This window comes from Spermophilus citellus (assembly GCF_964194105.1).
Source record: "Spermophilus citellus genome assembly, chromosome: 6".
NCBI lineage: Eukaryota > Metazoa > Chordata > Mammalia > Rodentia > Sciuridae > Spermophilus > Spermophilus citellus.
Genome location: NC_138187.1, coordinates 107,933,867 through 107,959,008, shown reverse-complemented (window position 1 = coordinate 107,959,008; position 25,142 = coordinate 107,933,867). Strand labels below are relative to the sequence as shown.

General features: G+C 41.0%; 1 protein-coding gene across 1 annotated transcript; it reads right to left on the bottom strand.

The window, feature by feature from the left end:
* Positions 1–1,381: 1,381 nt before the first annotated feature.
* SPMIP3 (sperm microtubule inner protein 3) lies at positions 1,382–22,764 on the bottom strand. Its single transcript, XM_081297305.1, has 4 exons — positions 22,701–22,764; positions 13,051–13,146; positions 8,035–8,207; positions 1,382–1,495 (listed from the first exon to the last, which is right to left on the bottom strand). The coding sequence occupies exons 1-4, from the start codon at positions 22,754–22,756 to the stop codon at positions 1,389–1,391; spliced, it is 432 nt and encodes a 143-aa protein (XP_081153431.1). The 5' UTR covers positions 22,757–22,764; the 3' UTR covers positions 1,382–1,388.
* Between the last annotated feature and the right edge of the window lie 2,378 nt (positions 22,765–25,142).

Below are 25,142 nucleotides of genomic sequence, written 5' to 3'. Positions count from 1 at the left end.
CCTTTATTGTATTTATTTTTATGTGGTGCTAAGGATCGAACCCAGTGCCTCACAGGTGCAAGGCAAGAGCTCTGCCACTGAGCTACAGCCCCAGCCCCTCCACCTTGCAGATGAGCTTTATGAGCCTCCAACTTGCAGATGATAGATCATCTCATGAGCCATAAATTAATAAATAAATAAATCATTCAGTTTCTCTGGAGAACCCTAACTTCAGCTGTTTTGTTATTTATTTTATGTTCTTTTGTGTCTCCTGAATTCTCTTTCATCTGATGTCATTTCTTCTTTTTAATTGGGTCTTTGTCTTTCTTTTTTTTTTTTTAATTTTTTAGTTGTAGTTGGACACAATACTCTTACTTTATTCATTTATTTTTTATGTGGTGCTGAGGATCGAACCCAGGGTCTCGCACATGCGAGGTGAGCCCTCTACCACAGCGAGCACTCTACCGCTGAGCCACGACCCAAGCCCCCTGGGTCTTTGTCTTTCATGTTGCATTATTTTTTCAGACCGCTTAGTGATGGCTTGGCGGACAGTGTCAAGAACTAAGGCAGTGGAAAGCTATATGGAACTGTTCTTGGAAGAAGTTTATTAACCCTAGGCTTTACTCCAGGATGATTGAGTAGGAAGCCAATTAGTATGCTGGAGAATTCCCTAGTGGTCAGAATGTAAGATTCTTTTCTCTGAGATCATTTCTTTAAAGAAGACCCTCTGGCTTTTTGCCTGTGGAATTGATGCATATTTACACCAAGCTTTCTTCTTGCTGCCATAGGGATGTTAAAACTTGTATACAAAGACAGTCTTCTTTTCAAACACTCTCTGCCTCTTACTGCAGACCTGTGCTTTTCCTGGATTTCTTCATCTAGAGCCCCTTCAGTTGTTTTCCTACTTAGCTATATACTCCAGGTTCTCCCCCAACCCTCAACAATGATATTGAGCAGATGCAATTACTATATGTTCTCACCTAGTCCCAAATATTACCATTATAAGATGGTTTGTCTGCATCATCAATGACTGGTATTAGTCATATGACAAGTTGTCTTTTTTTTCTTTCTCTTTCTCTTCTCCCTCCCCTGCTTTCTCCCTCTCCCTCCTCCCTCCCTTTTTTCCTTTTTCTGTGTTGCTAGGGATCAAACCCAGAGCTTACTCAAACTAGCCAAGTGCTTTGAGCTATGTACCCTTAACCCATGACACATTTTCTTAAGGCTGGATCTTGATTCCCAGTTGTAGGGTGATCAACTTAATCTGAAAAGAATTTGTAACATGTAAATGTTTTAGGCTTAGAGCTGTTGTATACACACTTAAATTAAAAATAGTTCTACCATCAGTTTATTTCAAGAGTCTTCTAAGAATGTTGGAAGTTATTTTGTTCCAAGGCCAAGGTTATTTTAGTTTAAAAGTATCTTTCGAAGCCACTGTTGTCTTCATAACAGTAGAACTCTGGCACTGAATTCAGTGGTCTAGGATTCAGTGAAATGGTGGCTAATTTCTGGTCCCAACCTGGAATTTAAAACAAATTAATGATTTATTATAAGATTACTCCTTAATTTTAACACACTGTTATTTTAGCAATTGTGCATAATAACATAATAATTTATGGCATGTAAGGCAAAGGGCTGTATTTAAAATATGGAAAAAGGGACTTAGTTAGCCAGAAGATATTTCTTTGGCTCAGTCTCCAGTTAAGAAGCCTACTTTTATACCAAAATGTAAATAAAATGAATAAATCACACAAATTTGCATTTTGACAGCCTAATTCTAGACCCCCCCCCCCAAGCCTTTTAGTACTACATTATCTGGGAACCACTTTGTATCAAACTGCTGCTGTTAACACAATGCTAAATTCTTTATACATATATCTCAATTCTAGTAGGTAGATATTATTTTTATCCTTTTTGCAGGTGAGAAAATTGAGGGTCAAAGAACCTAAGAGTCACGCAGCTATTAAAAGCATTTATTTTTAGTTTGGAAGAATGATCTTTAATTATTTGGTACCAGGGTTAGTAATTCAGGGACAACTTTCTTCTGAGGGATGCCTCCTCCTACCAAGCTGTAAGTTCTGAGAACAGCCTGCTCTATATCCTCCAATGTGGCCTGCACATAGTCAGTGCTTAATAAGTGTTTCCTAAGTAAATAAATGATGTGTGTTGAGAAAGAATTTTAATGGAGGAAGATTTTTTAAAGCAATAAACATGACCTATCATGCATAGTCTATATTTATTCTGTTCCTAAACAATTTGCCAAATTAGAAACCTCAGAGAAGGGAACATGAAATGCAAGAGATTACTAATCTACACATGATTTCAGCCCTGAAAAATCTAATCACAGGGCTGGGGGTGTGGCTCAATGGTAGAAGACTTGTCTAGAATGTGCAAGACATGCAGATTGAACCCCATGACTGCAAAAAATAAATAAATAAATAAATGTAAAAAGAATCTAATCACAAAGACTGGCCTAATGGTGAAGCTCAACAACCCGAGGACTAGATAAACAACTTAATCTTGCTTTCTCTTATTCTGTGAAAAGCCCTTCCCCAAAACTCCTGAAGGAGTTTGTGCCTTGATCTGAATATGTTTGATTCAGTCTCTGCTCTTTTCTCTACCAGTGCTCTGACTGTAATGTTCTTCTCTTAGGCCTCTTATGTACCAACCTTTTGCCTGCCTGTTGTTTATAAAACAGTTTCCATCTAAGTATCTCTCAAATCCATCTCAGTCTTTGTACCGATACAACCCATCACCAGTTGCCTGAATCATTGGTTCCCAAACTTGGCTACACAATGGAATTATCTGGAGAGTTTTAAAAGCTATTAATGCCTAGGTCACCCCAACCACCCCCTACTGGGAGATTCTGATTTCAGTAATAGTGGGTATAGTCTGGGCATCTGGATATTTTGAAAACTCTTCAAGTGATATAGCCAAGATTAAGAACCTCAACCAAATCACAACAATTGGCTCTCCATAACCAATCTTTGGCCTACTCCATTCCCTTCCCTACCTCTCCTTTTCTTCTTCATGGTTAGGGTAATCTTTTCAAAATGAAAATTTCATCATTATCTCTATTCTTTTTAAAACTTTTCAACTGTGTCCCATTCTGAGGCTAAAGACCCCAAACCTGAATATGGCCAGTAAAGTCTTTCTTATTCTGCTGAGGATTGAACCTATGGCCTTGTATGTGCTAAGCACACACTCATCACTGAGCTATGTCCCCAGATCTCTTTATTTTTTTTAATTCTTCAAACATGTCATGTTCCATCCCAACACAGGGCCTTTGCACAAACTACTTTCTGTGAATGTGTTTCCCTTCTTGCCTAGTTAGCTTATCCTTCAGCTCTTGGCTCATTTCCCCAGGGAAACCTCCTGTCTGCTGTATGCCATTATAGCATCCCATAAACTGCTTCCCAGCATTTATGGAGGGTAGAACCTATGGCTACTTCCATGCTAGTTCTACTAAATCTCCCTGAGTGTAGAAAACTTGTGTCTGTTTTCAGCTCACATTATATTGTGAAAATAGCATACCAACTGGCATTCACATAGGCTCTCAAATTATTTACTGAAGGAATAAGTATGAATAAATAAAAATGTGCCTAACATCAAATCTGTTACCAGTCCAATCTAATGTCACCTCCACGTCTCTGTAGAGTCCATTTATTCCTTTTCATCTTCTCTGCTGCTATGAGCCATCATCATATCTGGTCTAAACCACTAAATAGCTTCCTCAGTGGTCTGCATACCCTCCCTTTTGTCTCTTTCCATTGTCTTAACAGCACCCAGAGTGATCTCTCCAGAATAGAAGGGGTGAGGGAAGAATGCATGCCTAGCACACACAAGGCTTCATCCCCAGGACCATCCTCCCCCAAATTTAAATAATATATCACTCTTCAAAATCCTTTGATGACATTCCATCGCTCTTGAAATAAAATTCAATCACCTTATTATTCTAACCCCTAACTCACTACCCACCAAACTACAATGGCCTTCTTTCTGTTCCACAAATCTGAAAGACTTTTCCAGCTTTCAGGATCTGGCTTTTACTGTTCCCTTTGCCTGAAGTGTTCTTTATATGACTCATTCTTATTTTTCAGGGCTCAGCTAAAATTATGTCGCGTTTTCCCTGACAGCTCTATTTAAAGGAACTTCCTTCAACTGTGCTCATCACCCTGCTAATTTCCCTTATAGCTCTACCAAAATCTATAACTTTAAAAAAAGTGTATCTGGCTATGTCCTGTGTCCTCCAGCAGAATGCCAGCTCTCTGGAAGCAGGTGTCCTGTCTATTGTGGTCACTGTATCCCCAGGATAGCACAGTGTCTCGTTTATAATTGGTGCACAATAGTCACACTGTGTTTGCCAGCTTCTGAGGATATCTGTGCCTCTCCCACCCGACCTTAGTGGTGGCTGTATGTGACTAATAGGATAAATCAGAGGTGACAGAGTATGACTTTTGAGCCTAGGTTATAAAAGCCATTGCATTTTGCCACCTCAGTCTTGAATCACTCATTCTAAAGGAAGCTGACTTCCACGCCATCAGCACACTCAAGCAACCCCATGGAGAGGCCCACATGGAAAAGTACAATGCTGTCACTAAACGACCTTGGGTTGGATCCTCCAGCCATCAAGCCTTCAGCTGAGACTGCAGCCACACTGACTTCTGACTGAAATCTCAAGAGCCTCAGCCACCATTGCCCACCTGAGCAGTTTTGGAATTCCCAACCCATGGAAACCCCTAAGACATTTTTAAAAAAATCATCATTCATGTTTTAACCCACAAAGTCTTGGAATGATTTGTTCCTCAGTAATAGACAACTAATATGCATTCAATCACTGACTCAATGAACAGAGCAGTGAATATTTCAATATAAATGACACTGGAGTAAGTCAGGCTTCAAACCTCACTAAGTAGGGGATATCCAAAGCTGTTCTTCATCTTCTGTTGCCTAGCCTGCACTTTCTAGCACCATATTTTCAATTGTCTACAGACCCCAACTTGATCATATTTGCCTCAAACCACTATTTCTATCAGAGGTACCAATAATCTTGCAGAAACACTGTGGAGTGATCTTTAGTTCCTCTCTTGCACATTCTTTATTGGCACCACCTTTCCTCACTTCCAGTGCTCTGCCATATAAATCCTCACTCCATTTCTACTCAAACCTTCCCAGCTCAATTTACGAGCACTGTCTTTGGAGTGTGACATATCTAGGTTTGACCTGAACCGACAACAGTTACTTGCTCTAGTAGGTTGTTTTTTTCTTTTTGGTCCTGGGGATGGAACTCAGGGGCACTCGACCACAGAGCCACATCCCCAGCCCTATTTTGTATTTTATTTGAAGACAGGGTATCACTGAGTTGTTTTGCATCTTGCTAAGTTGCTGAGACTGGCTTTGAACTCACGATCCTCCTGCCTCAGCCTCCTGAGTTGCAGGGATTACAGGCGTGCACCACTGTGCCCAACTTTTAGCAGGTGATTAAGATCTCTAATATACCTACTTCATGGAGACATTTACAACTAATGTTAATGATGAGCATACATGAATGTCACTTAGCACAGTTCCAGGCATGAGATATTTTAAATCCTAACAACTATCTTAAAGATAGACTTCGAGTCTCCATTTTACTGAGGAGCAAAAAGGTTCAGAGAAGTTGAGTATCTAGCCCAACACCACACAGCTAGAAGGTGCCAGGCCTGCGGCACTATGATGCCTAAATCCTGTGCCCCACTTCACACCATCACACGTGGCACCACTGTAACAGCTTCTTGGCTGCTCTTCTTGTCTGTAGCACCTGCCTTCTCTACCCTGTCCTGAGCAGAACTGGGTCACTCGGCTGACTATGACTCTGATTGTCCAAATTTGATTTTCCCTAGGCTTCCAGGGAAAAGTCTTCTCCCTTGCCCTAGTCAGGCCAACATCCTCCCCCAGTCCCAACAAATCTCACCACAGCATCCACTGTCCCTGGTGGCCCATCCCAACAGACCCATCACACAGCCCAACTCAGGCCCCGTTCATGCATGCTGCTTTCCTAGCTGAAACTGGCTGTAGTGAGGCTCCAGTAAACTCATCTTTGGACTCCTACTTCTTTAGTTGGTATTCGGTCATTCTCTAAAAGATTGAGGTCCTCTTCCCTATTGGACTGTAAGGTCCCTGTGGCTGAGATCATTGCCTGGATTTTCTATTTATCTAGCAGAGGACAAGGTACCGAGCAGATGGTAAACATTTAATTGTTCTGCTGAACATTCATTTGGTTTTGTAGATTTGGAAAGAATTAAAAACTGTCTTCTGAAATAAGTGAGGGAGAATACCTTTTGTATCTATCTAATGAGGTTTCCTCCTAGCAGAAGAATTATAACAAGGGTCCAGTTTTTGTTTTTTTGTTTTTTGTTTTTGGTACCAGGCATTGAACCCAGGGGCACTTGACCACTGAGCCACATCCCCAGCCCCCTTCTCTCTCTCTTTTTTTTTTTTTTTTTTTGTATTTTTATTGAGAAACAGGTTCTTGCTTAGTGTCTCGCCTTTGCTGAGGCTGGCTTTGAACTTGCAATCCTCCTGCCTCAGCCTCTGGAGCAGCTGGGATTACAAGTGTGCACCACCATGCCTGGCAAGGGTCCAGTTTTCTCTTGTTTTGGAAATCCACCGGATTCCCTCATGCAACAGATTTTGCACTTTTACAGTCAGTCTGTAGGGCAGGAGTCCTACTGGCACATCCTGACCACCTCTTCTCTCCACCCCTCCTCACCTCCCAGGCTTCACACTTTCTTCAGCCCTAAGCTATACCCCTAGCCCCCCTACTTTCCTTTACCACAACCTCCTCAAGGGGGCTCTGCCACCCCCACCCCAACCACTCTTCACTCCCTCCCTGCCCCTCCTTCTCTAAATGACCTTCATCTCAGCCCCTATCTTTCTTCTTGGCTCTCACTTCCCTCCCTTCTCAGACTCCAACCTTCTCCTGCTTTCAGAACCCAGCTTTGCCCTGCTTGTAACCTCTTGTCAATCGCTGGCCCTATCCTAGCTTCATCTATTGCCACCTAGTCCCTGGCTCAATTCTCCCAAGACTGGCCTGTCTCTGCCTGGTTCCCACTCCTCCTGATGCTACTGTTGGCTGTTCCTTGGGGACCTGGGACCCAGCTGGGGCCATCTCTCTGCCCTTCCAGCTTATTCCAGATCACTCTGGGAGGAGTGAGGGAAGGCTAAATCCTTTTTCTCCCACCATTTCTCATGTGACTCTCTTTAAAGAAAATTGTTAAATAGTAACTCATGCAGGTGACACTCAGCTGTGACAGAAGCACTATAGCTTCACAGTTGGCCACATTTGGGAGTGAAATGCTCTGGGTCCTGAATCCTGCTGATCTCACCTCCTGGCTATGTGGTTTGGGGCTAGTTAATGAATGGTCCCTGCAACTTACTGTAAAATGGGATGGTAACACCTCAGAGAGCTTGCCGTAGGACTAAGTATGTCCTTGACACCATGTAAGAGCCCCCAAAATGTTGGGGTTTGTTCATTTACAAAGTCTTCCAAATGAGATAATTCATTTAACAAACAAAAACCCAAAGCACTAATGACTATGTCAATAATATTAAGCTGGCATCATTGTACACGCTCAGGATCCCTCTGCCCACCTGCTGAAACAGAGAAATACAGTGAGGGGAGTTGGGAATTTTTGAACCATGCCTCCATATATGTCAAGTAATTGTCATAACATCATTTAAAATAGAGAAAGAAAAAGAAGTTCCCTCAACAATGTGTTTAGGCCCACTCACAATTTGTGGTGGGACAGGGACTCAGGGCTCAGACTGGAGTCTGCTTCCTAAGAAGGACACTTGCAGATTTTCATCCCTGAAGTCCCAGATGCAGGGAGCCAGGAAAGGAGGAAAGGAGGGACCCTCGGCACCCCTCTAACTTCTTTTTGCATCCAGACCCTCACATACATATCCCTGCCCCCAGCCGGGTCCTAAACGGGCTCTCTGAGTCAGCAAGTCCAGGGAATGTGCTGATCTGTGGCCCAGGCAGGGTTAACTCAGTGGTCAAGATCACTTGACCTGACTCACCAATGTCGTAAAATGGCAGAGAATAGCTTCTCTGGTAAGTGGTTTCCTTATACCACGAGTCGACAGGCTTCGAACGACTTTTAAAACAAATATATCGAATGAGCGTTTGTTGGTCTAATTGAGGCTGATACGGAGTTTTTCTCTCGGTTGGAATTGCCAAGTCTATGAGTGGTCTAAATGTAAAGAGAAATAGTTGATGAGTACCCACTGGAAGAAAAGAGGTCCATTTTCTCATCAGCCACAGCCCACTCCCTGAAGTGATGTTGGGCCTGCCAAAATTGCAACAGATAGTGCAGGGCTTTCAGTTTCCCTTTAAGCATCCTTCCTTCTCCTCCTCCCCAGTGCAGGTCACAGAAGGGAACCTGCATTAAAACCTCCACTGACTCCGCCCACCCACAGCTGTGTCCTGTGGGCCAGATAGACCCCCCACTCTGCCTTTGCCCATTGTAATTTTTCTATGCATGTTTGGGTCCTTCAAGAAACCAATGAATTCTTTTAGGTGGATCAGCACAGTGGTGCATCTTGGTGTTTAATAGGCCTCAAATTAATCACAACCTTCTTGTACCTCTATTATAAACACTCTCCAAAGTCAAAAGTAAACAATAATCAAAATGTAATGGCAAAATACCTTCGGGTACCCTCATGGGAACCTTCATTATCAGTAGAGTATTTCAGATATGAATGTAAGTATACATTCACCTACAACTTTGGTGATAGGTATTAAGACCTTGAAAATAAACTTATATTTTGTCTCAACAATTCTAGCAATTAGGAATGTTAACAAAGACTTAGTTCTAAGAATGCTTACAAAGTGTTTTTATAATGATAGAGAGAGAAGAACTTTCAGGTGGAAAAAAAAAAGGAATCAGCTGAAGGGATAGAGGTGCCAATCACCCTGATCTGACCATCACACATTGTAGACATGTATTGAAATATCACATGGTTCCCATAAACATGTTCGACTACTGTCAATTACAAATGAGGATATATTTTTAAAAAGAAAAATAGGGAATTATTTAGTCACTAAGATAGACATATATAGAGAATGCCATACCACCACGAAAACTAATGCAGTAGAATTATAATTTTGAGATGGAAAACGTCCACAATATATTATTAAATTTAAACAAAGGTTTTGATTTGAGTTATGCATTTTAAATGGATGAGTTGTATGGCATATAAATTACTCCAATAAAGCTATTATGAAAGAAAAAAGGTTCCACAATACCATTCCCAACCCTGTCTCATCCTATTTTGGTGCGGATCTGCATGATTAGCTCTGGGTGATACCATTATTGGTAATTTTCAATTTTTTATTATCAATGTCTTCCTCTTCCTCCTCCTTATTTTTTATTTTTGAGTATTGAATCCAGAGGTGCTTTACCACTGAGCTACATAGCCAATCTGTTTTATTTTTTATTTTGAGTCAGGATCTCGCTAAATTGCTGAGGCTGGCCTTGAACTTGGAATCCTCCTGCCTCAGCTTCCTGAGACACTGAAATTACAAGTGTGTACCACACAGACAGCTTGCCATCAGTATCTTTTAAATATTCTATTAAATATTTTTTGTGTATGTGTATGTGTGTGTGTGTGTGTGTGTGTGTGTGTGTGTGTGTATGATTCTAGGGATTGAACCCTGGGGACTCACTCATGTAGACAAATGCCCTACTACTAAAGTACATGTCTAGCTCTTTTTAAATGTTACTTCGAGACAAAGTCTTGCTAAGTTGCCCAGGCTGGTCTTGAACTTGCAATGCTCCTACCTCAGCCTCTTAAGTAACTGAAATTGTTAGGTGTGCATCATCACTGTGCCAGGCGCGCACGCACACACACACACACACACACACACACACACACACACACACCATATATATAATTTATATGATATATTATAGTATGTATTTATATATGCTAAAAATAAGTGAGGTGTGCTGCTATAGATGTAAAGTATTAAATGTTGACTGTTATTTTGGAACATCTAAATTCAATCAGGATTGAGTAGGATAGTCTTATATCATTTACTGTGACCACATCATACAAAGAGGTGATCAAAACTACTCAATAATAATAAAAATGTTGGGGTTCAGAAGGTGTAGGTCAGTGGTAAAACACTTGCCTAGTGTGCATGAGGCCTTGGCTTCCATCCTCAGCATAAAAACAAAAAATTCATAATCTTTTCCTGATTGTGTAAAAACTTGATTGCAAGGTGGAAATGGAGTGACGCTGTCTGAAGTTTAAAAAAAGGCAAGAGTAAGAATCTCACCGTGCCGTGGGAAACGTGTTGAATGGGTGAGAGTGATCTGTTGTGGATGGGCTTGGAGAAGCATCAGGAACACCCACCCACCTCTGCTTGTTCTTCTTTCATGCTTAATAGGTATTTGGCCTTGTGAAGTGGGTGCTTTAAGTGGTGGATGGTAGTACTCCTTTTCCTATGGAATGAGTCTCCTGCTGTCCCTGCTGTCAATGAGAACATTAGCTGTCTGGTGTCTGTATCAGTTTCCTGTGGGCTTGGGTTCTGTGTGACCATTGCTGTCAGTCTGGTCACTTCTGTGCCATTGGGGGTTCTGATCCTGGGGACCACCCCCTAGATCTACTCCTGATGAACTGCCAGCTTGCCTCCACCTTTGCCTGGAGTCTTTCTCAAGAACTAGAACATTCTACCTTTTCAAATAACACAACAGCACCCTTCTGACTTTCACTCAAAAGACTATAATCTAAAAGGCCACGTTGGTGGAGGAAGATATTTGGGGAAGGTAAGCCATTAGACAACTATCAGGTGACACCACAATTACAATAACTAGATTTAGATACTTGCTTCAGGCAGCACATATGCAACAATGGAAGTAAAGCATGGCTCCTGTGCATAGACTGACCTGCCAATTCATGAAACAGTCCATTCTATTTTTAGGATTTTTTTTCACCTTGGAACAAAATTGGACATGAATAATAACTTTCTTGTTTTAAAAATCCCCCTCCCCCAAATGCTCCCTCCAAAATGTACCTAAGAATGGTCTTAAGAACCACAGTATTTCCTGTTTTGGTAGCATTTTGTTTAGATTTTTACTTTTTATTCTTATTCTTCACTAGACACTTAATAAACTTATAGATTGACATTTGCATCTTAATGCTGAACTTTGGCAGGCACAAGTCTTGTAAGAGCCAAGTAAAATCAGGTTCCTTTCATAGAGCCATGCCCTGGTAGGACTGATGTTTGGGCATTAGTCAGACGGGTTTTGGTGGTGGTGTGGTGGTGAGCAGAGCAAGGACATTGTCAGATTGCACAAAGAACAAACTCAGAGGGTGCCCCTGTGGCTTGCACAGCTCTGGCTCTGGGTCCTGTTTCCCTTCTTGTCAGTACCCTAGTAGAGGATGTTGCTGTAATGAGTGGCATGCCTGTAACCCAAGCTACTTGGGAAGCAAAAGCAGAAGGATCCCTTGAGCCCAGCAGTTCAAGGCCATCCTCAGCAACAGAGTGAGTCCCTGTCTCAAAAACAAAACAAAACAATAACAGAAAACAAAAGTACAGTTGACTATAATTATATGAGTTAGAACTAAGAGCCTTGAACTGGGAATGGGGAAATAGGGGTAAATTCAAGTATAACATTTATACTGTGTGACCTCAGGCAAGATGTCACTTCTCTTGCTATTTTTCATTCATCTAATTGGACCAGGATGACCTCAAAGTTACTTCCAGTTTGATCATCATATAAATATAGACTATATGCTGCTCCAAAGTATGGGTGCCATGGCTCTTTTCTCTCTGCATGGAAAATAATTGGAGTTTGGCTACACCAAAGTCAACTGGGAGAGGAGAAATCTGTACCATATACTAGATGATGAACTTGGGGTAATAGTAATCGTATGTTGAGTGCTTAATGTGTTATGGAATTTTATATCCATTATTTTGTTTAGCAGATTAAGGCAGTTAATACTGAGAAGGAATGAAGATTGCCTAAGATCAAACAGTTCATAAGTTACTCAAATTGCTGCCTTTATAGTTTCCTGCTTCCCTAAGCTGAGAGAGAGAGAGAGAGAGAGAGAGAGAGAGAGAGAGAGAGAGAGAGATATCAAAGTACCTCTGATTTAGTTTTTTCTTTTTATGAAAACCAGACCTAGAAGGGCAGAAAACATTTAGGTCAAATTCGTAACTTTACTGAGAAAGAAACTGAATCTCAGTAAGTTTCAGTTATTTGGCCAATTGGAAATCCTAAAGACATGGGATTTTTAATAATGATTTAATAAAATTCTTTGTTTATTGTTGATTGTAAAAACAACGTGTGCTCATTAGAAAAAACATTGAAAGCTGGATGTGGTGGCACATGCCTGTTTTCCCAGAGACTTAGGAGGCTGAGGCAGGAGGATCATGAGCTCAAAGCCAGCCTTAGCAATTTTGAGACCCTGTCTCAAAGTAAAAAATAAAAAGCGCTGAGGTGCAGTGCACTGATAAAGTGCCACAAGTAACCTCCTCACTACACACACACAAATCAAAAAAATAAAAATCAAAGAAATAAAAAAATTTGGAAAATAAAAAAAGATTAAAAAGTAAAATACAAAATACTATCAATCTTACCACTGATTTAAAAAGACGAGTGTAGCTCAGTAATAGAGCTCATATTAGCATGAGTGAGGCCTTGGGTTTGATGATCCCCAGTGTAAAAAGAAAAAAAGAAAGAAAAGACCTCCCCACCCACTCCCAACAACAACAAAACCCAACTTTCAAAAAAAATTTATTTATTTTAAAGTTGTAGGTGGACACAATATCTTTATTTTACATTTATGTGGTGCTGAGGATTGAACCCAGTGCCTCGTGCATGCTAGGCGAGCACTCTACCACTGAGTCACAATCCCAGCCCCAAAACCCAACTTTTTTGATAGTTGGTGTATTTCCTTCTAAATCTTTTCTACCATGAAGTAATACTTGTTATTATTGTTACCATTATTAAGATCATGTCACCCATAAAAATCATTTTAGCTTTGGTGACATTCTTGGAAATTAATACTTAGGATGTGTCTCACCTGGGTGTTTTCTTCACACTTTCATCATAATGAACTCTTGCCAGTTGCCCATGGTAGTAGCCTCGGAGATCCTTTCCTCTGTGAACAATGAAGTTACTATGGAGAAGGAAAAGAATTGATTTTAAAAAAAGCAGTTGTTACAATGAGTTCTTTAAAGGAAGAACATTGGCAGTTATATGATAGAAATACATTTGGATTTGGTCCCCTGTTTCTGGCAACTAAAACCTGCAAAATTTCCTGACAGTGTCTGACATAACGAACTCCTTCCACCATACCTGAGTTCATGGCACCTGCAGGCCTCCCTTCCCCTCGCCACAACCTCCAAGATCAGTTAAAAAAAAAAAGTGAAATTTATTTTCAGGATTCATAAGGAAATACTTCAGATGTCAGGTATTAGGTTCAAAATATTAGGAAAAAGAAAAGGATATATAAAATATGTAGGACAAATGTTGATAATTATAGAAATAAGGAAACAAATGGACTCATTATACTATTTTTTCTACTTTTGATAAATTTGTATATTTTCCTAAGTTAAAAAAAACAATAAAGGAGCTATAAATAGAGCAGCACTGTGACATCAAAGCATGAGGTGCTCATAAGCCTGGATGAGGGACTCTACCCCACCTGGAGGCACTGGTTGTGAGGAAGTTTTGAAGCATAAACATGAGCTAATGGGGTGAGGGCTGGTGGGGAGTGTGAACATGAGATGATTTTGCCAACCAGAATATAGTGATGCTGCGGTTTGGATGTTAAATGTTCCCCAAAGGTCCATGGATTAAAGCCTTGGTCTCCAGGAGGTGGGGTCCCTAGGTTATGGGAAGTGTGACCTCTATCTCTTTCCTTTCACCTCTCTTTTGCTTCCTAGCCATGAGGTAAGCAGTGTGCTACACTACACACTCCTTTGCCATTACCATCTGGTACACCTACCAGAGGCCCAAAGCAACAGGTCTGCCCCATATTAGACTGGACCCTCCAAAACAATGAGCTAAAATAAGTTTTTTCTTTATAAATTAGTTATCTCAATTGTTTTGTTATAGTAACAGAAAGCTGACTAATACAAGTGGTGTCAGGGAAGACTAGGCTAGAGGGGTCATGGTGCTCAGGTTTATATTCTGAAATGTATCTTATTTTATAATAAATTACATTTCCTTTTATAGTTAAAATACTATATTGATATTTTAAAATTATGTATAGGTACATTATATTATTAATGGATTTTATTTCAAAAATATACCAAGACATTGCAAAATATTTGTTATAAAAAGACAGTGTTGTCCCAGTTATTTTTCTAATTGAAATTTCTTCAACCAGTGTGAAGAAAACTTCTTCACCAACTCTTTATTATGCAGAGTTGAATTATAGAAGCAACATTCAAGACAGCATTTTCTTTTTAAATTAAATAATTAATTTATTTTACAATAGAATTCATTTTGACATATTGTACACAAGTGGAGCACAATTTCTCATTCCTCTGGTTGTACATGGTGCAGAGTCACTCCAGTAGTGTAAATATACATGTATATTGGATAATAATGCCTATCTCAATTCTATTTTCCTTCTCATCCCCACAATCCCACCCCTCCCCTTACTCCCCTCTACACAAATCAAAGTTCCTTCATTCTTCCCTATCCCCACCCCCCCACCCCTCTAAGAATCAGCATCCACTTATCAGAAAAAAACATTCAGCTTTTGGTTTGGGGGGATTGGCTTATTTCATTTAGCATAGTATTCTCTAGTTCCATTCATTTACCTGCACATGCCATAATTTCATTCTTCTTTGAGGCTGAGTAATATTCCATTGTGTGTATGTACCACATTTTCTTCATCCATTAATCTCTTGAAAGGCATCTAGGTTGATTCCATAGTTTAACTATTGTAAATTAAGCTACTGTAAACATTGATGTGGCTGTGCCACTGCAGTATGCTGATTTTAAGTCCTTTGGATATAAACCAAGGAGTGGGATAGTTGGGTCAAATGGTGGATCCATTCCAAGTTTTCTGAGTGGTTACACCAATTTGCAGTCCCATCAGCAATGTATGAATATGCCTTTTCCCCCACATCCTCGCCAATACTTATTGTTGCTTGTGTTCTTGATAAACGCCATTATGACTAGAGATTGATGAAATCTTAGAGTAGTTTTGATCTGCATTTCTCTAATTTCTAGAGATGATGAACATTTTTTCATGTTTGTTGATCGATTGTATTTCTTCCTCTGTGAAGTGTTTGTTCAGTTCCTTAGCCCATTTGTTGATTGGGTTATTTGTTTAAGTTTTTTGAGTTCTATATATATCCTGGAGATTAGTGCTCAAGACAGCATTTTCATACTGAATAAACTTGTTTTCAAAGAAAGTAAGTATTGTGTCTGAAAGTTTGAGAATCACCTGATGTCAAGAGTCTTTGTAATATTTTTTAAAAAGATTAATGACATGGTACAGAAAGATTTTCTCTGATGGCAGTGGTGCTAACAAATTGAGAATGCTTGGAAGTGAAGGCAATCTGGCTGTAACATCTGTCACCCCACTGATTGCCAGGGTTGATTCACCTGATCTGGCTAGCTAAGTGGGTGTCCCCTTCCTCCCTCACCTCTCCATGTGTGTCCCTCTTGAAGCAGTGTACTCAAAGAGGAGGACCTTCCCAGAAGAGGACCGTTCTTCAGTCAAAGGCATTTGAGTAGCTGCATTCCCCTGCTAGAACTTCCAGAAAAGCTCTCAAATTTGAGAACACTCTGAATAGAAGTAGAAAGACTATTAGGATATGATGGAATTCTGAACAATGTGTTGGAAATGTGTATGGAGATGATGGATTAATAAATGTCAAGAGAGTGACGTTATGTGCTACCACACAAAAATGGTAACCGAGGAAGTGCATTTTTTTAATTACCTAAATTTAGCTATTCCACAATGTATGTGTACTTCACAACATAGTGTGGTACAAGATAAAAACACACAGTGTTTTCTGTCAATTAAAAAAAAGAGAATAAAAATTAAAAAAAAAGAAATGTGGAAGGAGGGGGAGAGAGAGGACTGATTGGGGATATTTTAGGGGGTGGGATTAAGGATAAAAAGAGAAGTATCTGAGACAAGGAATTGAGAAGAACATTGTCATTTCCCCTGGAGGAGGAATGTAGGAAAGTGTCCATCATTGGGAAAATGTAATTATAGAGTTTGTGATGCCTGGATATGTGGGGTCTTTTTGAACCCTCCACAAATTCTGAGCACTCTGTAGATGCCATGAGAATTCATACAAAAGGAGAGTCAGTTGAAAGTAGCACATGGCTTGCATAAATTAAGCTCACTAAACATATATTGGATGATGCATGCAAGCTATGCCTTAGGTTTAGTCAACATTTACTGAATGAAGATAAGGTACCTGAGCTCTGTTAGGGTCTGCAAATACAAAGCTAAGAAGCAGTCCTGGTTCTCAAAAATCTTCTTTACATGCTGAAATAGTGACCCAAATGAAAGGCCAATGGGGCATCAAGGAGGAAGAGGTGTCTAGGGTTTGGACAGGAAAATAGGACTGGGAAGATACTCCAGGAGAGGGGAATTATAGAGGCCAAGAGACAGACAGAGTTTGGTAAGTAGAGTGTGCAGGGGAGTGTGTTAGTCAGCTTTTCAATGCTGTAACAAATACCTGAGATAAATTAACTTAAAAAGAAGAATGGTTTATTTTGGCTCATAGTTTTGGAGGTTTCAGTCCATGATCAGGTGGTTCCATGGCTTTGGGATCTGAGGCAACATAGCAGATCATGATGGAAACGTAGTGGGAGCAAAGCTGCTCACTTTGTGGTGGGTGGAAGGAAGGAGAAGAAAGAGGAGGGACCAGGGTACAAATATCTCCTTCAAGGACATTCCCTCAGTGACCTAACCTCCTCCCACTAGACCCCACCTCCTAAATGTTCCAACACCTCTCAGTATGTGTCACAGACTGAGGAACAAGTCATTAACTCTTGGGCCTTTGGGGAACACTGAAGATCCAAGCTATAACAGGGGACCAGAGTGGGCCTGTCAAGTTTGAAGGACAAGTGCTGAGCAGGGCAGCTGTGTCTGTGTCTTTGTCTATGCAAACAGGACCTCAGGGAGTTCTGATTTTCAGAAAAACCACAGGCTGTCTGGGCCTGCCCAGTGGCTGGGATAATATGACTGAACCCTGAATAGTAAATAACGGCAAGGGATTAAGTCATACGAGGAAAGAGAAGTTGGCACACAAATAGGGAACAAATGGCATTTCTGAATGCATGGGAGTCGAGACAAAGCTTTCTTAAGTGCTCATCCAAGCAACACCTTGGAGTTTGTGAAGAATCTGCTGAGGTTCCAAAGGGGCACTGTGGTCTCTCACATTCTGCTTTTGCAGTAGGTTGTGTTTTGCCTGTGGGTTCTTTGCTGGCATGCATCAGCAAATGCCAGCGAAATACAGGCTAACGAACTAAGTGCTGCTCCCTAGGAGCAGTGTGTAAAGCTGTTGTGAGAATTGAGAAGCCTCCCCCAGCACCAAGTAACATTCCTGCGGTCCCTTGGGTGTGTCTCTTGGTAGGTCTCAGTTGGAGTGGAGAGAGTGGGAAAGTGCGTGTTATGAGGTGGCTATTGGAGGGAGGGCAGGCAGGGTGGAGAGGTGGAGAGATTTGAGAAAGGATGGTACACTTTGCCTCAATCTCTTTGGGTCAGTTTTCCAAGCTACTCCATATGACTTTCATCTCAAACACAACAGCTACCAATTGATAAATGTAAATACCAGTATTTTGAAGGAAAACTTTTACCTCCTAAGGAGAAATGCTTAGCGGGGGCAGTACCTAGCCTGTCCTCTAGAGGTTAGATCTGAGGCAAAAATCGATGGATCTAAGTGAGTGCATGAACCAACTTTCCAGACTTGGCTTGGAGCCTTGCCCAGGGCTCTGCCCAGACCAACTCCTATTGACTTGGCTTTCAAGATTTTTGAATTAGCTGTGGAAAGCACTTTCCTTTGCCTAGGGTGGGTGCAGGCAGTCCAGCCGAGTCCAATACCATCGTGTATTATTTATAAGTCCCGACAGCATGGCTCTTTGAGATGATGTGTTCAGTCCGCAGAAGAGCAAACCTATTCCCTGGGAGGGTGACTGTAACTGGAGCAGGATCTGGGTTTAGTCTCAGACAAAATTCAATACGCACAGGCAAGGACAGAGGTGCTCATCCCTCCAGAGGCTGGACCACAGCGTGAGGTTGCCTGAGTCACTGTGACTCTGTAAAGAGAAGTCTTTGCACCTGGGCTGTGCCTATGCTTTATAAAGCACTTTTACAGAGATGATCTCATGTTAATTCTCACAGTGACCTTGCAAGGTAAATATTATTAACTTTCTGTGTTTTAAGAGTAAAAAGAGGCTCAGGGAGGTTAAGTGAACTTTCTAAATATCACCCTAGTAAATGCCAAAGCCATGAATCAAACTCAGTTCCCTAAACCCCATGTCACACCCAGAGAGTCATCTGTGTGTGTGCACGATGAAAGGATGTTCATCCTTTCATCCAAAAGAGTTGGTCACTATTTCTGTATGAACTTGGTGATTCTCCTACTTATGGATAGACAGCAAGTACTATGATGTAGCAAAAAGAAAGGAAAACCAATAAAGACATAGCAGTGTCAGATGGGCTGTTATTCCAATTTAATAAAAAGTACTTATGCAAACTCTAATGTGTCTCCAGTATGCTGGGTACTAGGGATACAGTGATGGTAGACATGTTCTGTTCACCCAAAGTTCCCCATCTGGTAATGAAAACCGCATTCAGGCAGCTAACTAAACATAAACAGTGTGGTGAGTACTATAACAAGTTGGGAAACTAAGGCTTAGAGGGAATAAGTAATTCAGCTAAGGCCAAGCTAACACAGAAAATGGGATTAAGGCAGGGATTGGGAGACCAGCAGTCTATCCTATTGCCTCTCAGTCTCTTCTGGCTCCATATTATCTCTTTAAGGAAAGGAGGAGCCTCAGATTTCTCACTAATAAAATAGGCACAATAACTATCATTTCCATTAAGGATTACATGAGAGTAAATGAGATATTTGTACTTGGTGAGTATAATATTCTATGTTAGGTATTGCTATCTTCCTATGCAGGATAAGCTGACCCAACATCTGAGAGACTGCTCCAATTAAAAAAAAAAATTTTTTTTGGCTAGGTATTGAACCCAGGGCCTCAGCCCATGCTCTAATGACTGAGCTACCCCCACAACCCAATAAATATTTTAAAAATCCATTTAAATATGACACAATGTTGCTATCTTTTATCTTCTGCACCACACTAAATGTAATGCACTTGAAATGATCTTTTCAGGAACATCCTGAACTCCAAAAACCAATGCCACAAACAGCCCTGCCCCTGAATGACAACTCTCCAGCCCGTGGCTTGGATTTAGTCCCAGTTAACAGTTGCATTTAACACTATTCTTTTAATGAGAATCATATGTGGTCCAAATTACTTGTGAGCCATTTAATATTTATTTTTATTAGGTGCCTCTACTGCTTTACAATTCGGTTTCTCCTGGTATGGTATAGTCCTCGAGGTTAGGCATTTAAAGATGAGTTGGATGAATGCTATGCAGAAGAGCAGAAGGGCAGGTCTAGGTTCTGCCAGTCACAGGAAGCCAAACCACAAATAAAGGACAAGGACAGAATAGTTTTCTCATTCATTCATTTTAGTTTATTCAAGAACTGTACACAGGGGGCCTACCATATGTGGCTATCTGCTGAGCAGAGGTTATGATAGTGGATTTCAGACAAAGGTAAGCAAACCCCACACCAGTGGGGCTAATCTGGAGATGTCGCAAATTGCAGTGAAGACAAGAAACAATGGTGGAGCCAAACCAGTGGGTATAAGGCCCATCACTGCCAAGTACTATGGGACCTTGGGACAATCACTTACTCACATGATGTTTCAATTTCCTCATCTGGAATTCACAGTTGTTGCAAAAATTATATGAGATAATATGTACTCAGAATAATGTCTGGCACACAATAGGAGCTGTATGAGTATTATTCTTCCAGTGGTGAGAAAGGAAGGAAGTAAAGTAATCAGAAGTTGTGATAGCGATAATAAAGAAAAAGGGTGTGAGGTAGGGAATAACAGAAGTGGAGAGGTAGGCAGAGGAAGAAGGTCTCTTCTAGCCAGAGGGGCCAAGCAATGGCTGTCTGACCAGTTGGCAACACCCCTGAGACATGCTGGATGAAAGGGTGGGGGAAGGGAACAGTCTAGGCAGAAGGAAGATGCTATCTGAAGCCCCCAGGTATGAAAGAAGCATGGCCTCCTGGAGAAGATTGAAGAAGAGATAGGCAGGGGTATTTTCTTGTAGGCCACAGCAATAAGTTTAGATTTTATGATAAATGCAGTAGGTTGAGCCATTTTATTCAAGGTAGGGCTGTGATCCAATTAACATTTTATGAAGCTCATTCTGGGGAACAGATTGTTGAAGAAGAAGAGTGGGAGTTGTCATAGATAAGCAGAGAGGCAGTGGTATTCTAGCCCATGTCAAGGCAGTGAGCTGGAGTCAAACTGATGAAATTTGGATCTGGAGTGTCTCCCAAAGGCCCATGTGTTCAAAGTTTTGGTATCCAGCTGTGTTTGTCAGATTTGTTGCTGTGACAAATACCTGGAAAAAACCAACTTGTAAGAGAAAAGATTTATTTTGGCTCATTGTTTTCAGAGTTTCAGTCCATGGTCGACTAACTCAAGGCAGAAACATCATGATGGAAGGGCATGGCAGAGCAAAGCTTTTCGCCTCATGGCAGCCATGAAGCAGGGAGAAGGTGGGAAGAAGTCAGGGAAGAGAAAAACCCTTCAGGGCATGTCCCAGTGACCTACATTCTCCAACAAAAGTCCCACTCCTAAAGGTTCCACCACCTCTCACTGTCAATGAATCACGAATCCATCAATGGTTAATTCCGAGGATGAGGTCAAAGTCTGATAATCCACTCACTTCCTTAAAATCCCCACCTCTGAACATGGCTATTTTCAATACAGAAGCCTTTAGGAGACATTTCATATCCAAACCATAAAACCAGCTCATAGTGCTATTGGAAGATGGTAGAACTTTTAGGAGGTGGGGCCTCAGTGGAGCAAGTTAGTTCATAGGGATTGTGCCTTTGAAGGGCCCTCTGTCTTCTTCCTGGCCACCATGAGGTGAGTAGCTTTCTCTGCCATATGCTCCAGCCATGATGTATGGTGCTGCCGCAGGCCCAAAGCACAGGGCCAACCAACCTGGATTGAAACCTCTAAGACTGTGAGCTCAAATAAATCTTTCCTCTTTATAAGTTGTATATCTCAGGTGTTCTGTCACAGGGATACAAGGCATTCTGATGAGAGATCTGTCCTCCTGGACATAGAATTGATGTATCTTGCTGAGGGATTGGGCCTATAGTTTTTGATAAGGCATAAGGTAGGCATAGACGTGGCCCCCAGTAATCACTGCAGGAGAAAGGTGGGGCACCAGCTATACCGGGTGCAAGAAGAGATGGAGCTATTGGATCATGCCTCCCCTCTTGTGGCTCTGATAATAAGCACAAGTGAGCTGAACACAGTCCGGTGGGCCCCAGGGCTTGCTGCGCTCTGTTCCCCCAAACCTCCAGGCTCCTCCAGACCCAGTGACTGATTTGGCTCCATGAAACACCAAGCATTAGAAACCAACAAAGATTTGTTTCCATTTTCTCCAGGAGACAAGACCACAGCTAAATGGGCCCCACAGGAGACAAAACAGTCTTACCTACCCACAAAAAGACCAAGGACTTGTGGGGAGGGAGGAATCAGAAAATACTAGAACCAGTCCCTGTTCCTCTCTACCCTGTTTCCTCCTCAGGTAGATTTCAGGGACCTGTACTTTTTCTGAAAAGAGGATTCTTAAGAGAATTCCATTCACCCCTCCTTTGGTAATTTATGAGTTCAAAGGACTTCTCTATTGACCAAACATTGTTAAAATAATTAAACACTAAAGTAAACATAAAGGTTGCTCAAATCCATGAAGCCAATGAAGCTGACCCGAAAGTCTCACTGTGTTGCTCCCCCAGAGTCCTGAATTACAAATCTCGGTAGAAGGTGAAAGACAGTGGGGTTAGGATTTACAGATTGTTATCCAATACCTCTCAGCAAGATGAATTCGGCACAATAAAACATGTATAGGGCTTTTTATTCCTGTGCTAGAGATGATCTTGGAGAAGGAGTGAAATTGCTCCTTGGTTTCCATCTGTGCAGTCAGCTCCCATATTGCAGAAGCACAGGGGTGGTTCAATTTACCTCAAGCAGAATAAAAGGCTCCCATCCAAAATTTGGGTCATTCCAACTTTTTAAAAGCCCTTCCCCAGAGAAAAACCAAAATCCTCCTGATCTCTTGGAAATTTGGAGCTACCTATTTACTTGGATTCTGCAGATTGTATGGGATTTCTTTTTTTTTTCTTTTCTTTTTCTTTTTCTTTTCTTTTTTTTTTTTAACCACTTTCCCTAAATCCAAAGAAGATTTCTCTGGCAGCAGTTGTTTCTCAATAAGGGAGCAGCAGGGTGACAGATCCTAATAGCTTTTTACTTTTTGTGGTACTGGGGATTGAACCCAGGACCTCACACATGTTAGGCAAAAGCACTAGGTGCCTGCTGGCCTTGCCTCAGCTCTGGAAGGCTGTGCATCTGTAAGATCATTACCTGGGTGGAATCCCTGGGCGACGGTCAACAAATTCACGTAGTCGTATGGCAGTCATGATGGATGGGAATCTGAAAAAAATATATATAGAATGAAATTTAATATTGTCAGTTTATACACATTTCCAGGTATAAGCTATTACTAGTGTTTGGATCTGGAATGTTCCCCAAAGACCAATATGTTGAAGGTTTTCCAGCCTTTGGTGCTATTGGAAGGTAGTAGAACCTTTAGGACATAGGTCCTAATGGCAGGAAGTTAGGTCATTGGGTGCCTGCCCTTGTAGGTGTTATTGGAAACATGGCCCCTTCCTCTTTCTCTCTTTGTTTCCTGGCTGCAGTGAGGTAGACAGGCCTTCACTATGCACTCCTGCCATGATGAACTATGCTACTACAGGCCCAAAGCAACAGAGTCAAGTGGCCACGGACTGAAGCCTCTCAAACTATGAGCCAAAATAAACCTTATCCCTTATAAATTGATTATCTCAGGTATTTTGTTACAGTGTTGGAAAGCTGAATAACACAGCTATCTAACACCATAAAGTCCATCTGGAAAGAAAAATTGTAATAACATTGACACAGTAGAAGGTCTATCCATATCCTCTTTTAGGGAAGAAAACAAAAGAAGACTAGTAAAGAAGCAAAAAAGAAGTGGAAAGTATAAGTGAATAAGTACAGGTATGCTTTTCTTTAAAAACAAACAAACAAAAAAACCCTGTTCTCGAATGTTAGTTGGGCACAGTCTCCTTTCTCACTTCTTAGTGGGCCTTCCTGCTGCACAAGCTTACAAATAAGCACAACCTTTCCAAGAGTCTCTACAGCTAAAATTCTGAATGTGAATTTTTGTCCTTCAATCAGATGTGTTTGCATGGACTTGGGAAAAGAAAAAGAGGCAGAGAAAATATCTTGCTGCTTTGACCCATTGGCAAGAAAGGCAATAGTGGCTGGCATTGTAGCTCAGTGGTAAAGTGCTTTCCTAAGCACATGTGAGGCACTGGTTTTGATCCTCAGCACCACATAAAAATAAATAAAATAAAGGTATTTTGTCCATCTACAACTAAAAAATAAGTTAAAAAAATAAAGGCTATAAAGATATGATGGTTTTCTGCAGCAGAAATCCAGTGTCTAATCTCTAGCTTTGGGGATGTCCAGATACCGTTGCTACAAAGACAGTGACTGAACCGCATTCCACTGTTCAAACACCAGATTCATGGGTGTGCAGAGGGAGCTGTAGTAGTATGGTAGTGGCATTGGGAGTGGATTCTTGAACTTGATTGTTCTATAAGCAGCTTCCTGATTTTTGTGGAATTGTTCTAGAAGATTCTTGGAGGCCCTACCCAATGATTTTGCAAACTCTTCATTCTCTATTTTAAGCTCCATTCTATTTCCCATTCTGATCTCAGACTTAAACATGTATTGTTTCTTGTCTAACATTTCATATTATGTCTGATTATTTACCAGAGAATAGCTTACCACGAGCACACAACTGTAATTAAATATTCACACACACACACACACACACACACACACACACACACACACACAAATCCATAATAGGAAGGGAAACTGGGGAGGAGGACAAAGATATGAGAAAGCCATGCTCTTTATGGAGTATCTTCTGTGCCTTATTTTGCGCTCTATGTATATGGTACGTTTTCTATATATGAAGACAGCTGGGCTCTGATTTACATAAATATGGCAACCAGCACAGCAGAAGAACATTGGACTGAGACTCTTGTGGCAAGTCATTTCCTGGTTATGCATATTGATTACAGAACCTCTCCAAGGATTAAATGAGGCAATAATGTGTGTGAGTGTTCTGTAACCTTAAAAGCACCTTTAAGAAAGGAAAATATGAGTTTCTATTTAGAGTGTACATTATGTGTTGAATAGCATGCATTAGCTCCCATTAGCCTCCCAGCAACCCTGCAAAGCAGTGAAACTATTTTACTCACGAGGAAACAGGTACTAAGAAGTAAAGTAGCCTGTACCAGTTTACAGGGAAACCAGGATTAGAATCTTTTGGCTCCAGAAACATTAATCTTAACAACTGTGTTATATTTAAACAATCCAGAGCACTGAGACCATCAGCCAAAATAAAAGTAGGACTGTTCAAAAGAAGCTAAGAGAAAAGAAACCAGGAGGAAGGACTAGGGAAAAAAAAAAAGTGTGTGATGTCTCCCGCTCCTGCTTTTTATAGTCAAAACTTAACTCACTGCCTACCAGCCAGCAAGCTGATTTATTTCACCTCTGAGGATCATTTTCAAGGCAACTTGGAAATTTACAATGACATTACATTCTAACAGAATAGTTGGCTATCCATAGGAGCCTATTCATTATATAATGTATTTTTAACCTTTAGCACTGCTGTGATTAGTTTTTTTTTAAAAAAAAGAAGAGAGAACAAAAGAAAGTTTGGTTATACACAATTGAGTTCTTGTGTAATTT

Coding starts and splice junctions, on each gene's coding strand:
- SPMIP3 (XM_081297305.1), bottom strand. CDS start 22,756: ATGACTGCCATACGACTACGTGAATTTGTTGACCGTCGCCCAGGGATT. Junction 13,147..22,700: donor CGCCCAGGGATTCCACCCAG/GTAATGATCTTA, acceptor CCTTCTCCATAG/TAACTTCATTGTTCACAGAG. Junction 8,208..13,050: donor AGTGTGAAGAAAACACCCAG/GTGAGACACATC, acceptor CTTTACATTTAG/ACCACTCATAGACTTGGCAA.